Source organism: Mastomys coucha, unplaced genomic scaffold (genome assembly GCF_008632895.1).
Source record: "Mastomys coucha isolate ucsf_1 unplaced genomic scaffold, UCSF_Mcou_1 pScaffold12, whole genome shotgun sequence".
In the NCBI taxonomy this organism is placed as follows: domain Eukaryota; kingdom Metazoa; phylum Chordata; class Mammalia; order Rodentia; family Muridae; genus Mastomys; species Mastomys coucha.
Window position 1 is genome coordinate 13,070,576 of NW_022196894.1, and position 15,429 is coordinate 13,086,004.

Consider the following 15,429-nt stretch of genomic DNA (forward strand, 5'->3'; position numbering starts at 1 on the left):
TGGTTAGTCCTGGGAAGTGTGAGTGGGTAGTCCTGGGAAGTGTGAGTGGGTAGTCCTGGGAAGTGTGAATGGCTAGTCCTGGGAAGTGTGAGTGGGTAGTCCTGGGAAGTGTGAGTGGGTAGTCCTGGGAAGTGTGAGTGGTTAGTCCTGGGAAGTGTGAGTGGTTAGTCCTGGGAAGTGTGAGTGGGTAGTCTTGGGAAGTGTGAGTGGGTAGTCTTGGGAAGTGTGAAGAGGTTTGTCTGCTCAGCTCCGTGAATAGGAAGCAGAGAATGCTGAGAGCCAGTCTTCATAGCCTTCAGAAGAAGTATATGTCTAGATGGCATGTTGGAAAAAGAAGAATGCAGTTCCTATCCTTCCTCTTGACCCAAGGTCTGGGATTGTTCATAATAAATACGTTCCTCTCTGGATAGCTCTTGGGGAAAGAATCTTCACAGAGAACAATTGTTGAAAGACAAACTTCTTGAACCATTGAAAGTTTGACATTCTAGTAAAGTGATATGCTACTTTTCTAGTAATATTGGTTCAAACACAAAAGCAGTCTTAGAGATTGGTATTCCACTACCCGTCTGTAGCTCTATATTAAGAGGCTCAATAGCCAGGCAGTGGTGGCGCACGCCTTTAGTCCCAGCACTTGGGAGGCAGAAGCAGGCGGATTTCTTAATTTGAGGTCAGCCTGGTCTACAGAATGAGTTCCAGGAAAGCCAGGGCTATACAGAGAAACCCTGTCTCAAAAAACATAAAACAAAAATAAAGAGACTCAAGTCTAGAGAGTAGAGTTGAGAAAATGAAGAATGCAGGTGGTAGGAGGCAAACTGTTTATATGAGACAATAAATGATAAACATCCTGAAGAATGGTTAAGAATCACAAGAATTTTGTCATAGTATCCTCATATTAGCTTCAAACAGAAGTTTAATATAAAGTCACAGATACAATCTAAGGCTATAGTTCTGAGATCTCTTGATGCTAAAAAGGTCCAGATCAGTATTTAGATCCTCAGTAAGATTTTTTCCTAAACCTGAGCCAGCAGTAGTCTCAGATACACAAATTACAGAAATCCATACCAGTATAGTGGCACATACTTTAATCCCAGTGCTCAGGACTCAGAGGCAGATAGATCTCAGTAAATTCAAGGGCAGCCTGGTCTACATAGCAAGTTCAGAGAAAGCAAGTTACATGGTGAGAAAAGGTAATCCAACTAGCAAATGCGGATTATCTTTTTTCAAAAGCCTAATATCTATCTACATATGTAGAAATATGGCAGTTGCATATCCATATGAACTCACAGGGAATGTGAGGGCATGTATTAGATGTACACAAACTCAATCCAGACAAAATCCCAGTGGTAGGGGTGAGTCCCACCTCTAACTGAGGAGATATTGTTATTGACAGCCACCAAGAAAAAGAAAATTAAATTTCTCTAGTGCTATGATCCCTGATAAGTCAACCATACTCCAGGGCAGGCCCACATCTAATAGTAATTGAACAGCACCAATTGCATTTGATGAGCTTCTTTCTTTCTTTTTTTCTTTTTAAAAAATGAGTAAGATAGTTTATTCTGGAGCCATTATGAATGACCACGGTCAGGGAGCACAGCTTTAGGTTTCCCCAAATTCCATAGGTTCATGAAGTTTTTATAGTTTTACAGAACAAAGAAAGTCATAAATCGAGGCAAGTTTAAAATGCATTGGTAGGTACACTAGAGAGGCAGGTATATGAAGGGTTTTTAAAAGAAGAACACTCCAAGTTGGCTAGGTAGGGAGGATATGAGGGTGGATCAGGAAGGAGTTAGGAGGGAAGGATAAATATGACCAAAATACATTGTATGAAATTCTCAAAGATTAGTAAAAGCATTTCTTTAAAATCCCAATTTTCTTTTTAGAGTGAATTGGGTTTGTAATTTATAAATAAATAAGTTTGTTGAAATATGTTAATCACCAAAATTTGAACCAGAAGTAACAGGAACTATAACTAAGCTATCAGCCAGTAAATGAAGCAAATCGGTAATAAAGGAGCTCATGTTTTCTCACCTCCATCAGTTGGCAATCCAGGAAAGCAAAGACTCAGGTTCACTGTGAGTGGCCAGCATCTGTGTGGCCAAAATCTACCAAGACCACAGAGAAGAGCTTATAGTAGCTGAATAGTTCAAGATGCTAGAAAACATACTCTCCAATTAAGTTTATATTATTTAAACCTTGGGAGATGCTCAGTGGTCACATGTGCTTATCTGCAAGCATAAGAACCTTAATTTGACTGTGCTTCACGCACATAAAAAGCCAACATGGCCACCTTGAGGTAATGAAAACATGTGGATTCCAAGAGCTTGCTGGTCAGCCTAGCAGAAACACCAAAATTCAGGTTCACTGAAACCCTGGCTCAAGGGAATAAAATGGAAGATGATCAAACACACATGATATCCTCCTTTGTCTTCTATAAGCATTTACAGAAACGTGCACACACACACACACACACACACACACACACATACAAACATTAAAAATTTTACATGGAGCACAAAGTAATATCAGACTTATTTTACCTATATACAGATGCAAAATAATAAAAGGTAACCAATTTTTAATTGTTTAAAAACACTGGAAAAATATTTTTATCAACTATATTGAAAATCAAAAAGATTTTAAAGAAAATATCTGTAAACTGCTTTCATTACAGCTCTAGCTTTTGTCCTCCCTTAACCTTTGGAATCTACAGAGAAGTTCTCTGATAGCAAGTGTGATAGCATTTATAGGATGTGTCTCGCCACAGATACCCACATCGGTAGCTCGTATGGTTGTCCAGAAGGAAAATGGTCTTCAGCACACCCGGAAGATGCTGCATGTGGGTGATCCCAGTGTGAAAAAGACCGCGGTCTCCCTGCTGAGGAATCTGTCACGGAATCTTTCTCTGCAGAATGAAATTGGTGAGTTGAGGTCTACCAGCCATAGGTGCATTCTGAATACACACAAGTGCAGGAAAGCAGGTGGTGAGTAGCCTGACTTTACTATTCCGCATCTGGGACAGGCGCCCTCATTCACTGACATTGGATTGTCCTCTAATATCCAGACTTTCTGTTAATTTGCTTTGATTACTTGCAGAAGAGAAATCGCAGACCACACTATTAATTAGCAAGATGGGCAGTCTACATGACACCTCTCACCCATCAGCTGCTCCATTCATCTACATGTTTGTCAGCAACATACATGTAGTTTTAAAATTGTAAATTTTCTTAATCTTCAATATGTAATTTAAACAATAAGACCTATCTTGATTCTGAGTTTTAGTAACCAAGAATAAGTAAAAAAATCCATTTCAATACATGTTGTGTTTTTAATGAGATTTTTAGCTAGGTAGATCTTCATTTATTTGTTTGTTAGTTTATTGAGATGGGGCAGCAGGACTCAATATATTGTGGATATCCCATAGTATATTATAGAATGTATTTTATTGATACATGTATTGTCCTAAGACAAGTAAAGATGACAAAAAACTTCTTTAATTGCTGCAGCTCCTCAGCCTTGGTCTATGGAAGGGATCTCCTGGTGTGATGATGAGAAGGAGATTGGCAGATCTCTCCGTGAGCAGCTCAGGCCTTCCTGTTACCTGGCTCAGAATTATTTCATGTTGTTCACATAAATTGTAAAAGGAGTACTCATGTTTTCAAGGTCTTCAGCCTGTGGTTTAACCTTCTGATGATAACTTAACATCTTTTGAGAGCTTAGTATATGTGGCCAAAGTAATGTGCATTAACTCCTGAACTCACTCAGGACAACCTGTGGAGAAAGAGTGTTATTTCCAATATTATACATTAGGGAAATTCGTCAGTGATGGGAAGATAACTTGTGTGTCCTGCAGAGCCAGGGAGTGTGAACAATCTGCTGGGGATTGGTCCTGGGCTTAAGGAAAGGCGGTTAAGCCCTCTTTTGAACTGAACCAGAAGCTTAAATTTTTTCAAGTTTATTTTAGTTATCAAAGATATGCCTATAGGACAGTTATGCTTTTATGATGTTTTAAATTATATATATAATTCTATCTAAAATATCTTTATAGAAGTCTTTTTCCACTCTTAAGGTGATACATGCATTGCCAGAAATGGAATCGGTTGAAGAATATAAAATTTTAAAATTCTTGATATTTGTGTCACCTTAACTCTGCAGGAAGGTTTTCAGCACACTGAGAGCAAGATGTCCTCTCTGGAAAGATCTTTAGATTTGATTATAGAGACTCAGCATGTTTCCATACATTTGTTAACCAGTGGCCAGTGACCCCAGCACTTGGAGGTGGGATAGGCAGATCTTAAGAGCTCACTGGCCAGCCAGCACACCCAGAAAACAAGCTTCTGGGTCACCTGTCTCAAAACAGTAGGTGGAAAGGGAATAAGAAAGACTGGTGACAGTCTGCTTTGACTTGCATATGCACATGCAGGAGGCACACATACCAAATACTCACGTGCATATACCACACACACACACACACACACACACACACACACACACACACACACACACACACATGTTCTCCCAAAGGAAAAATCTTTCTAATCAATATTGTTTTTCTTTCAATTTGTAGCTAAAGAAACTCTTCCAGATTTGGTTTCTATAATTCCTGACACAGTCCCAAGTACTGACCTTCTCATTGAAACTACAGCCTCTGCTTGCTATACATTGAACAATTTAATGCAAAATAGTTACCAGAATGCACGAGACCTTCTGAACACCGGAGGTCTGCAGAAAATTATGGCCATCAGCATAGGGGAAGGGTAAGTCTCTTAGTACCAGCCCATCACTGTCTATTTCCTGCCACCTGTATTGTGTAAGTACTCTAGCTGCAGTTACTCTTTCCTGGGTCCTATGGGCAGCGTAGCCACAAGTAGAATCACAGACAGGGACTGCATCTCCTCTAGTTCTTGGTGATTGGGCAAGGAAAGAACTGAGTCCCACAGTAAATCTTTTAAATGAAAAAAACTCAAGTGCCAAACAACTAATGTACAGATAAATGTTATGAATATCAAAACCCTTGACATTAAAGAACCTTATAGAACTTTGAATATAAAAGAGCTGTAATGTAAGAGAATTTGCTTACTCTGAGTGACTCTGTCCCTAGGCACTAAAACACTGTAAGACACATGGTATGTACTCTCTGATAAGTGGATTATTAGTCCAGAAGCTTGGCGTACCCAAGATACAATCCACAAACTACAAGAACCTCAAAAAGAAGGAAGACCAATGTGTGGATACTTCAATCCTTCTTAGAAGGGGGAATCAAAATACCCATGGAAGGAGTTGCAGAGACGACAAAGTGTGGAGCAGAGACAAAGTGTGGAGCAGAGACTGAAGACCATCCAGAGACTGCCCCACCTGGGGAACCATCCCATATACAATCACCAAACACAGACACTATTGTGGATGCCAAGAAGTTCTGGCTGACAGGAGCCTGATATAGCTGTCTCCTGAGAGGCTCTGCCAGTGCCTGACAAATACAGAAGTAGAGGCTCACAGCCATCCATTGGACTGAGCACAGGGTCCGCAAAGAAGGAGCTAGAAAAAGGACCCAAGAAGCTGAAGGAGTTTGCTGCCCCATAGGAGGAACAATAATATGAACTAACCAGTACCCTCAGAGGTCTCAGGGACTAAACCACTAACCAAAGAGTACACATGGTGGAACTCATGACTTTGGCTGCATATGTAGCAGAGGATGGCCTAGTCGGTCATCAATGGGAGGAGAGGCCCTTGGTCCTGTGAAGGCTCTATGCCCCAATGTAAGGGAATGCCAGGGCCAGTAAGTGGGAGAGGGTGGGTAGGTGTGCAGGGGAAGAGGAGAGGGAATAGGGGTTCTTTTTGGAGGGGAAACCAGGAAAGGGGATAGCATTTGAAATGTAAATAAAGAAAATATCTAAGAAAGAAAGAAAGAAAGAAAGAAAGAAAGAAAGAAAGAAAGAAAGAAAGGAAGGAAGAAAGGAAGAAAGAAAAGGAAAGGAGAGGAACATAAAAAGTCAGAGCCACTGTCAAATGTGGTAGGGAATTAGATTTGTGGCTGAGTAAGCTTCTGTCAGCCCTGTGCTAAAGACACAAATGATTTTAAAACCATTTTAGCAAGTATTATCACAAGAGTGTGTATATTAACTTGAAAAACTTGCTTCATTCTGCATTGATAGGGCCTTTAGTCTTAGATGCATGCACATTTTCAGTTGTATATATTTATAACTATATAAATGTAAAGGGTCTATAAGTAATTAAAGGCTTTAAAATGTATATAAATATCATGGATTTTTCCTTTTTAAATCATTTATTTATTAGCACAACCTTTGTGATTTATAAAAAAGAAAGGAAGAAAGAAAAAGAGAGAGAGAGAGAGAGAGAGAGAGAGAGAGAGAGAGAGAGAGAGAGAGAGAAAGAGAAAGAACTTCTTGAAAAGTGAACTCTGGCCCTCGAACCCTCCTTGTGCAGCAGTGTTGAAGCCACACTGGAGGAATGTGAGGGAATGGCCAAAGCTGCACATTCTCACTGACCCAGAAACATCTCTGTCTTTTCAGCTATGCCCCCAACAAGGCCAGCAAAGCTGCCTCTGTCCTCCTGTACTCTCTGTGGGCACATACAGAGCTCCATAATGCCTATAAGAAGGTAAGAACACTGACCAGCTAAAACATGACACTTGACCTGGCCCTCATGAGAAATCACTACATAGCTTCTCCTCTTCTCCTTATTCTACCTCTTCCACCTCACTTTCATCTTCCTCTTCTTCCTTCTCTTCTTCCTTCTCATCCTCATCCTCTTCTTCCTCTTACTCCTTCTTTGTTTTTTGAATAGTTTTTTGTTTTGTTTTGTTTTTTGAGAATTTCATGCATGAGCACCGTATCTGTGACAAGCCTACCCCTCCTTTCCTGTCTGGTTCCTCTCTCCCAAATTCAGGTTCCTTTCTTTAAGTATTATTGTTACATGTATATACATATATGCATGAACACACACACATATATGTTTGTGCATGCACACATGTATATGGAACCTACTTGAGTCTCTTTAGCTTTGCTTGTGTCTAAGGTTGACAACCTGTGTAGGAGTTCATCCCTGGGAACAATTGGTTCTCCCATTCTCAGTGGCCCCCGATCCCTGTAGCTCTTCATCTAGGAGAAGGGTGATGTGAAATTTCCCTTGTCCACATTGGTATGTCAATTGATAGTGCCATTTTGCTGGTCTTGTTCAAATGATCATATTATTGAAAGTTCATGGATCCATTTCCCCTGCCATATCTAGGGGACACAATATAATTTAGCAACAGATGTCATAGACCTCTTACTCCTAAGATCTTTCCATCCTTTCTTCCATGATTTTCCTTGAGCCTTAGGTATAGAGTTGCATTGCAGATGCACCACTGGTGGCACTCCATAGTCCCATATTCTCTGCATTTTGATCAGTTGTAAATATCTGTAATAGTTTCTGAATATTGCAAAAGGAAGCTTCTTTGATGATGAATGAAAGCTGCATTTATTTGTGGCTATAAGGAAAAGTATTTAGAATACAATTAGGAATTATATTGATTTAGGATCTGGCAGTAGTAGATTCTCCTCTTGGGGATATGACCTCTCTGGGCTTTATAATACCAAACGTGAGTTCCCTACTGTTGAGCTATCCTTAAATTCAATTAGACAGTTATTAATCATCTCCCAGACAGCAGTGCCGGTAGTACAGCACTGTGCATATCTTGCCAATCCAATCCTTGTGGTACCCGTGTACCTTACAGCTGGGTATAACTACTACTGAATGAGCCTCTCCCTCGGCAACTTCTGATATGTGAGAGCCACTCCTTAGGAAGGAGGCTTCCAGGTCAGTTCCAACTGAATTCCTCCAGGTCCTATGTGTACAGTGTATAGTTTCTGCAGCAATAGGGATTTACCTTCAAGTTCTGGGAGGCAGAACAGGAAATAGTAATGGCTTATGTTCTTTGGGAATCTCATCGTCTCCCTTAACCAATGAAAAAGAAGGTTTCTCATGTGTGGTATCAGAGGTTTTGTTAGATAGTCCATGGCTTTTTGAGGGAACATTATCACCCCAAGTGGTATAACTTCATTAAGCTCTATATCCATGTATAAACATATATGTAATTTTAGGTAAACATAAAATTTGCTATGCCTTTTCAAATATCCTTAGTGTTACTTACACTTCCTCCTTCCCTTTTTGTCTGTATTTCCCCCATCTTTTCTATTTCCACCTTTCATGTCACCTGTGTCTTGTTATTCAAAAACTTTCCTTCACTCCACTAGATGCCACCTTTCCATTATCGCCCCCCAACTCAACCTTTGCCTCACTCTGGCCCCACCATGATCCCCCTTTTTGCTTTCCTGCTTCTGCAGAGACTCCAGGCTATACACTTCCATATGAAGATTAAGAGCTAGGAGCCACAAAATAAGAGAAAACATGTGACTTGTTTTTCTGGGTCTGGATCACCTCACTCTGTAAAATATGTTTTAGTTTCATCCTTGTACCTGAAAATTTTATGCCTTCATTTTCCCTTATAGCTGAATAGAATTTCAATGTGTACAAGTACTGCATTTTTATTATCTAGTCATCAACTGAAGGGCATTTAGGTTGTTTCAAGGAAGTATTTCAACAGCGTTAGCAATTAGAGAAGTGGAAATCAGAACTACTTTGAGATTTCCTCTTCCCCCATCAGAATGCTAAGATCAAGAGTAAAAATGATGGTATGGATTATGGGGGAAGCAGCACCCTCATTCACTGTTGGGATTGCACACTGTTGCAGCCATTCTGGAAATCAGTGTGGAAAATTCTCAGAGAACGAAAAATAAATCAACCATGTGACCACCTATATGACTCCTTGACATATGTCCTCAAGACATGGTGTGACACAGACACATGTTCAGCCATGTTCATTGCTGCTCAATTCACAACAGCCAGAAAATGGAACCAACTTAAATATCCTTCAACTGACGAATTAATGAGGCATTTTCTTATGTGAGAATTTTTATATTTTATATTTTTGTCTGCTTCTTCCAAAGGCTCAGTTTAAGAAGACTGACTTTGTCAATAGCCGGACTGCCAAAGCCTACCACTCCCTTAAAGACTGATGAAGGGGAAAACAGACTCAGGAATTCCAGCTTCACAGTTCTCCACTTAAGAATAAAATAAAACAAGGAATTTAAAAAACCTTCCCAAAGAAAACACCTATTTTTCTACTAACTGACCCAAGAAACCTCAAAAAGCATGCTTTGTTTATATTCTTTTCTATTTTCATCCCCCAAATCTAGAAAATGAATAATCAGAAAATAATTTTGTTAGGTGTCCTGAAGACTTTACCAGGTTGTACCAGTGTGGAATCTGTTTTACCTGTGCATAATTTACCCTGGATAATGGGCATCATCATCCAGGCTTATAGTATATGCAAACTCATGTGAGTGCACATTGGAGGAATACCTGAGGAAGAGGGTGTGAATGATGTTTCTATCCTTGTCACTCATCTGCATGTCACTTCCTTAATGAGCCAGAGGTGTGTGTCCACTAGTGTTGAACAGGACAGAGATGAAGGAATAAAAGCATTGACGGCAAATCACTTCGTCTATGATTGTTCTTGACCCTGTTGGGTTGCTATCCCTTGCTTTGCCTTTTCTTTCTCTAACATAAATGAATGCAAGGAATATATGTAGATTATAGAGCTGTGTGGCAGTAAGGCTGAGAAGCGGTCATAGAAAACATAAAGACAGCTGGTTACACATAAAGACAAGTGCTAGTTCTGAAATTCCATGTTCTCCCTCAGCACTGTGTAAATGGGATTTTTTGCTCTAAGAAGTCATTCACCTGTAATGTCAGCAGTAGGTGTGAATCTCTCTAGTTACAATATAATCTGGGCTTTTGTACCCAGTGGAATTGGTAAGAACTCTGTCATTCCAAGAGGAGCCAAGGGCCACAGAGGAGCGAGGCCAGATGGGCATTGAGGACAGCTTGTTTTAATGAAGCGCAGTGCCAACTTTGTCCAACTTCCAAAGCACAGGGCCACTGCAGCTCATCCTCTCTTCCCTGGTGTCAGGCAGGGAGCACTAGAGACAAAGCAGGAAGCTCTTATGGCCCGAAACTGAGCCGTGTCAGCCTACAGCAGCTGACATATTGGCTAGGGAAGTGCATCTATGGGAAATGCAGTTTTAACTAGACTGTAATGAAAGCCTTTCCCATTAATCCTTAACTACAATTCTGTGGTTTATTGCTCCTTTGAAGTCTGGCTTCATTTGCATAAGAAAGTAAGAGAAGAAAAACCCTTCTGCTACTTTGGTGGGGAAAAAAAAAGGAACAAAAAATAAACTTGCATTTCTATTTAAATGTGCATTTAGTTCTGTATTGTGTTATAGACTTAAAATGTTTTTAACTTTAAAAGCTTCAGCTTAAATAATTAGCCCAGGTTGAGAAATTTATTTTCTTAAATACGGAAGAGAAATTTTCACCGAAGTTCTAATGGTAATCATTTAGGTTCCATTTATTTCTCCTGATAAGTGATAGGAGTTTGAAGTTGCCATGGAGGTTTCTCTGTTTCTTTTAATATCTTTATCTTAAGGTATTAATAGAGTGCAGATATATTAAATACAAAATGAGTGAAAGTGGAGTCACCTAACTAAGGTTATTTACATTTATTTCCAAATCAAAGTAGTACATTCTTTCCAAGAAAATGTTTCTATCATGACCAAAGACATTAAAATGGAAAGACACACAGCTGCCATCACTACTGTTGAGCCTGAGTCGATGGGAAATCGGCCAGCTTAGTCCTCTTGCTTTGTCCCGCTAACAAACAGCCCCTGCTTTACTCTGTCAGCACCTCCAGGGAGAACTGCACAGATGAGCCTCAGTTCTGACCAATGGGCAGCATACGGGCTGTTGTTTCCTCACTGTGCCCCTTCTCATCTGTGCCGTGAGGTTTGAGGGCTACTCCCCTATACAAGAATTTTAGGTAGATTTCTAGAATCTGGGAGGCTTCAGGCTTGGGGTTACATTGTGGGAGTTTTGTTTCCACCTGACTATCCCCTTTATCTGCAAAAGGTTACCCATAAAATAAATAGGAGATTAACATTGCCAAAAGGGAGAATAGAATAGGTAGCCAGGTTAGACAAACTGCTTTAAAACCAAATAAGTCACCCTCTATAGAAATAAGTCCTTAGAAGAAAACAGAAAAGTGTGTGTGTGTGTGTGTGTGTGTGTGTGTGTGTGTGTGTGTAATATGTTGTGAGATTTCTGCTTAACAAAGACATAAGAGACTTTCACACTGGGTGAGGATGACTCTATACACATGTATTTTAAATACACTTGCAGAAGAAGCTTCAAATCAAATCTCAGGGTTAGGAAGGAATTTAGAAGACACCTAGTCACCTTTTGGGAGAATCTTCTTATATACCCCAAAAGACTCAGTCCTCATGACAACAGAAGACAGACTCAGTCATTCAGCTCATGCCCAGTGTAATAGGCACATTTTGAGTTTCAGTAGTGTAGTATTTGTTTGGAGACAAAACCAAAAATATTTGTTAGGGGAGAAAAAAAAAACAGAAAAAAGGAACCTACCTTTCAAAATACAATCTGCTTGATTGCAGTGGTACTCACAGACTCTTAGAAAATAAATGCCAGCCTTTTAAGGTGTGTATGACAAAATATCTCCTTGTACTGAGTGTTCAGAGGGGAGAGAGAATGCTATCTCTTGGTGTGAAGGTGGTTTAAATCTAAGCAGGAAGGAGAACATTCTATAGGCATGGACAGGAGACTCCTGGAAGCTGAGCAGTATTGTGTTACCTGTGGAGCTGACAGTCTTACTCCTATGTAGTTAAAGGATGCTGCCCAGTCTGTACGCTGTGTCAGCTAGAGACCAGCAGACACTCAGTAGCATCCTGCCCTCCTCATGCTTCTTTTTGTTTAAAAACAATGTATACATGGGAAAATCTGAGCCAGAGATAACCATATTCTTAAAGTACAATGCAAAGGTACAGAGGTCTATCAGAAGCAAAGGGCTGCCCCCACCCCAAAAACCAAAGCTCGTATCTCTCTGACCTGAGAGAGGACTCACGAGCCATTCCATCTGGCCTTACACTGTCGCATTTCTCCTGTGGTAAGTTTCTTATCCTCACTGAGGTTCAGCTTTCCTTATCTGTAAAATTGGTTGTTCTGAGGATTAAATGTTTGAATAAATATAAAGCCATGCCCCACATGGCTTTATACTTGAGTGTAAAGATGTGCTGTGGCCCACTTTTCTTTTCTTTTTTTTTTTTTGGTTTTTTGGTTTTTCGAGACAGGGTTTCTCCGTATAGCCCTGGCTGTCCTGGAACTCATTCTGTAGACCAGGCTGGCCTCGAACTCAGAAATCCACCTGCCTCTGCCTCCCAAGTGCTGGGATTAAAGGCATGCACCACCACCACCCGGCCCACTTTTCTTTCTAATTTACCTCCTTAATTTCTTTTTGCAAATATGACTGCTTCTTCTAAAATTCCAACCTTCCCCTCACACATTCCTGTATTCTTAAGCCTCTTCACACATACAACACACTTCCTTTACATCTGTGCAGTCACATTCACACATCTACAGAAACAGTTCTGCACTCTTCCACCCTCGAGTGCTCATGGACTCACACTCTTTCACCCACTCATGTACTAACAACACATACATGTACTCATGTACTAACCTCACTTACATACTTATACAGCACATGTCTTGTCCTCCTGCATGCTCACACATATCCTTTGGAGACCAGGTAGGAATGGAGGGAACAAATATAGGCTGGCATGCAGTTCTGAATATTGTTTCTCAGAACACGAATCCTGTATGAGTCTGTGAAAAATAAATAGCCTATACTTAGGTTTGGAAAAGGAAGAGTTATGCAGAGATCAAAAGGTTCTTGTAGCGAGTGTGGTGAAGCACCCCTTTTATCCCATCATTCTGGAGGTAAAGCATGTGGACTTCTGCACATTCAAGCCCAGCCTGGTCTACAAAGTGACTTTCATTTCAACCAGGGCTACATACTCTACTGCAAAAAAAAACCCACTCCTTGTTTCAAGCCTTCTCTGAACGCCAGCAGAAGGCATCATGATACCCTAATGAAGCAGAGTGCTCTGCACATGATGGACTTGTGCTCAGAAGGAGTGTGTGATCTTCAGAGCGCTTGAGTCTGTCGTACATTGCACACACTGCAACAGAGATCTAAGCCACAGATAAGAAGATAAGGGTTTATTGTCTACTCTGGTTCATCAGGCTAAGATCTCAGTAGTGAACCATCCTTGGAGTTCATTTTAAACAGAAAATGTAAAGACTGGTATAGTTTAGTAGGTTGAGAACCATTCTCTAAGCATTTTGCTCACGTGGAGTACTGCAAACTGACAGCAGGTAGATAGTTAGAAGGTAGCTATTACGCAGGGGAGCATGTTGAAGCAACAGCAGACATTCCTACTGGCTAATCAGGCTTCCTCATAAACCTAACATCAATGAGCAGTTCAAGTCTCAGAAGCCTGAATTCTGCCTGTAAGCTGTTAGCACACAATATGTCTGGCAAGAAATGAAGAGCATGCCCATAGAGTGCTGTTTTGTCGGCCACGCATGGATGCTCTTCACGGTAACCAGCAGTCTTGTGGCTGCTAGGAGGGAAACTTTTGATTCTATCTTTCAGCATCATGGATTACACCGAATAGTTCCTCCTGCAGCTGAGAACTGGTAAGCTATCACTCTCAAAACATGCCCATAGATCTTACTGAGATTGGCTTCACTATATGGAATGTTACAGCTTCTACAGTGTCTTGTTTCACCCAAGAACCAGAAGTTTGCAGCTGTGTCATGACTGGAAGCTAAGTAGTGCACTCACCACACTCATTAAGAACTGCAAAAAGGACATTTGTGTAGAATAACTGAAGTTTAGGGTTGCTGAATAAATGTTTTTGATTAGTGTTTATTCACTGACCCACTTTAAGTTAGACTCCATTCCCATAACAAAAGGAGACAGCCCAGACTTAAAACTGGCCCTCAGTCCCATCCTTACATCAAAGGATTCTAAGGGACAGCTCAAGGGGAACAGCACAGGGTCACAACCACCATTAAGTCCTGGTCTGCCATCAATTCCACCACTATCTTATCAGGAGATGCAGATTCTGACAAGTGGGCAAGATGGCCCTGGGTAACAATTATTCAAAAAGAAGCCGTATAGTGACACATATCTTTAATCCTAGCACTTGGGACAAAGAGGCAGGCAGACCTCTGAGTTCGAGGCCAGCCTAGACTACAGGGAGAATTCCAGAACTGCCAGGGCTACACAGAGAAATCATGTCTCAAAAAAACAAAACAAAACAAAACAAAAAACAAAAAAAGCAGAGAGGAAGAGAGAGAGAGAGAGGGAGGGAGAGGGAGGAATTCTGCCTAAGTGACCAGTTTTACAGTTTCTTGTCTGTTTAAATTATGAAAGTGTAACATGTGGATGATTTAAGGAAATTTAAGGATGACTATTTTTTTGGTTTTGTTTCTTTTTTGGTTTTTGTTTTTTCGAGACAGGGCTTCTCTGTATAGCCCTAACTGTCCTAGAACTCACTCTGTAGACCAGGCTGGCCTGGAACTCAGAAATCTGCCTGCCTCTGCCTCCAAAGTGTTGGGTGTGTGCCACCACCACCCGGCAAGGATGACTCTATTTAAGTATATGAACTTAAGGACTATATAAGCTGGTAAAATTTTCTGTTCAAGGCTGGGTAGATCCTTTTGTGCACTAGCCAGAACTAGTTGTGAGCTATTATTAAAGAGCTTTTATCCTAATATCTGAGTGTGGGGAGTGTGTTCTCACTGTCTTTTGAAGATATATTAATTCTATAGCAAGCTCACAATTGTCTGAAAAGTCTGGTCTCTGTGGGTATCAAACATACATGCATACAGACATACATACAAGCAAAATATCCATACACATTAAAAAATAAACAAAAGTTAAAAGTAAAAAATAAGACAAACAAACAAACCAGCAACAACACCAACAAAAGAGAAAACAATGGACAAGATTTTTTTCTTAACAAATTTTGTTTCTTTTTTCCCTATGATCTGATTGGGGGATTTTGAAGTTCTGGTTTTAAAAACCTGTTTTCGTGACTCTGCTTTAAGGTTCTACATGAATTAAGTAGCACCTTTGCACTTGATGGCTCGGGGCCTATATTAGCCTAACTCTGCTTCCTGCTTTTATTCTTTGTGATAACAAGTACTGCACCCTGCAGCCAGGGCTAGTTGCAGGTTTGGCTATTTCACAGCTCCTTGGGTTCAATAACGTGTGGTCGTGGCTCACACCAACAACCCCAAGCACTTAGAGGCAGAGTCAGGAAGCTAGCTGAAATTCAAGGTCAGCCTGATCTACATAGCAAGTCTCAGGAAAAAAATTAGAACCCAGTTTAGGAGCTACAGATTTGACTCAGTGACAAACTGTGTGCAGGAGCTGCACACCCT

General features: G+C 40.6%; 1 protein-coding gene and 1 long non-coding RNA gene across 2 annotated transcripts in view; one reads left to right on the plus strand and one right to left on the minus strand.

Annotated features, from left to right (window-relative positions):
- The window catches only part of Pkp2 (plakophilin 2), a 54,886-nt gene extending 45,333 nt beyond the window's left edge, over positions 1-9,553 (plus strand). Inside the window, exons 10-13 of the mRNA XM_031363202.1 lie at positions 2,765-2,918; positions 4,565-4,754; positions 6,528-6,615; positions 9,006-9,553. Of these exons, the coding sequence (XP_031219062.1) occupies positions 2,765-2,918; positions 4,565-4,754; positions 6,528-6,615; positions 9,006-9,074 (501 nt within the window). The 3' untranslated portion in view covers positions 9,075-9,553. The remainder of the gene's footprint in view (positions 1-2,764; positions 2,919-4,564; positions 4,755-6,527; positions 6,616-9,005) is intronic.
- LOC116085630 lies at positions 3,318-12,782 on the minus strand. Its single transcript, XR_004116676.1, has 2 exons — positions 12,662-12,782; positions 3,318-3,768 (listed from the first exon to the last, which is right to left on the minus strand). It is a non-coding gene; the product is annotated as an uncharacterized LOC116085630 (long non-coding RNA).
- Positions 12,783-15,429: the final 2,647 nt, after the last annotated feature.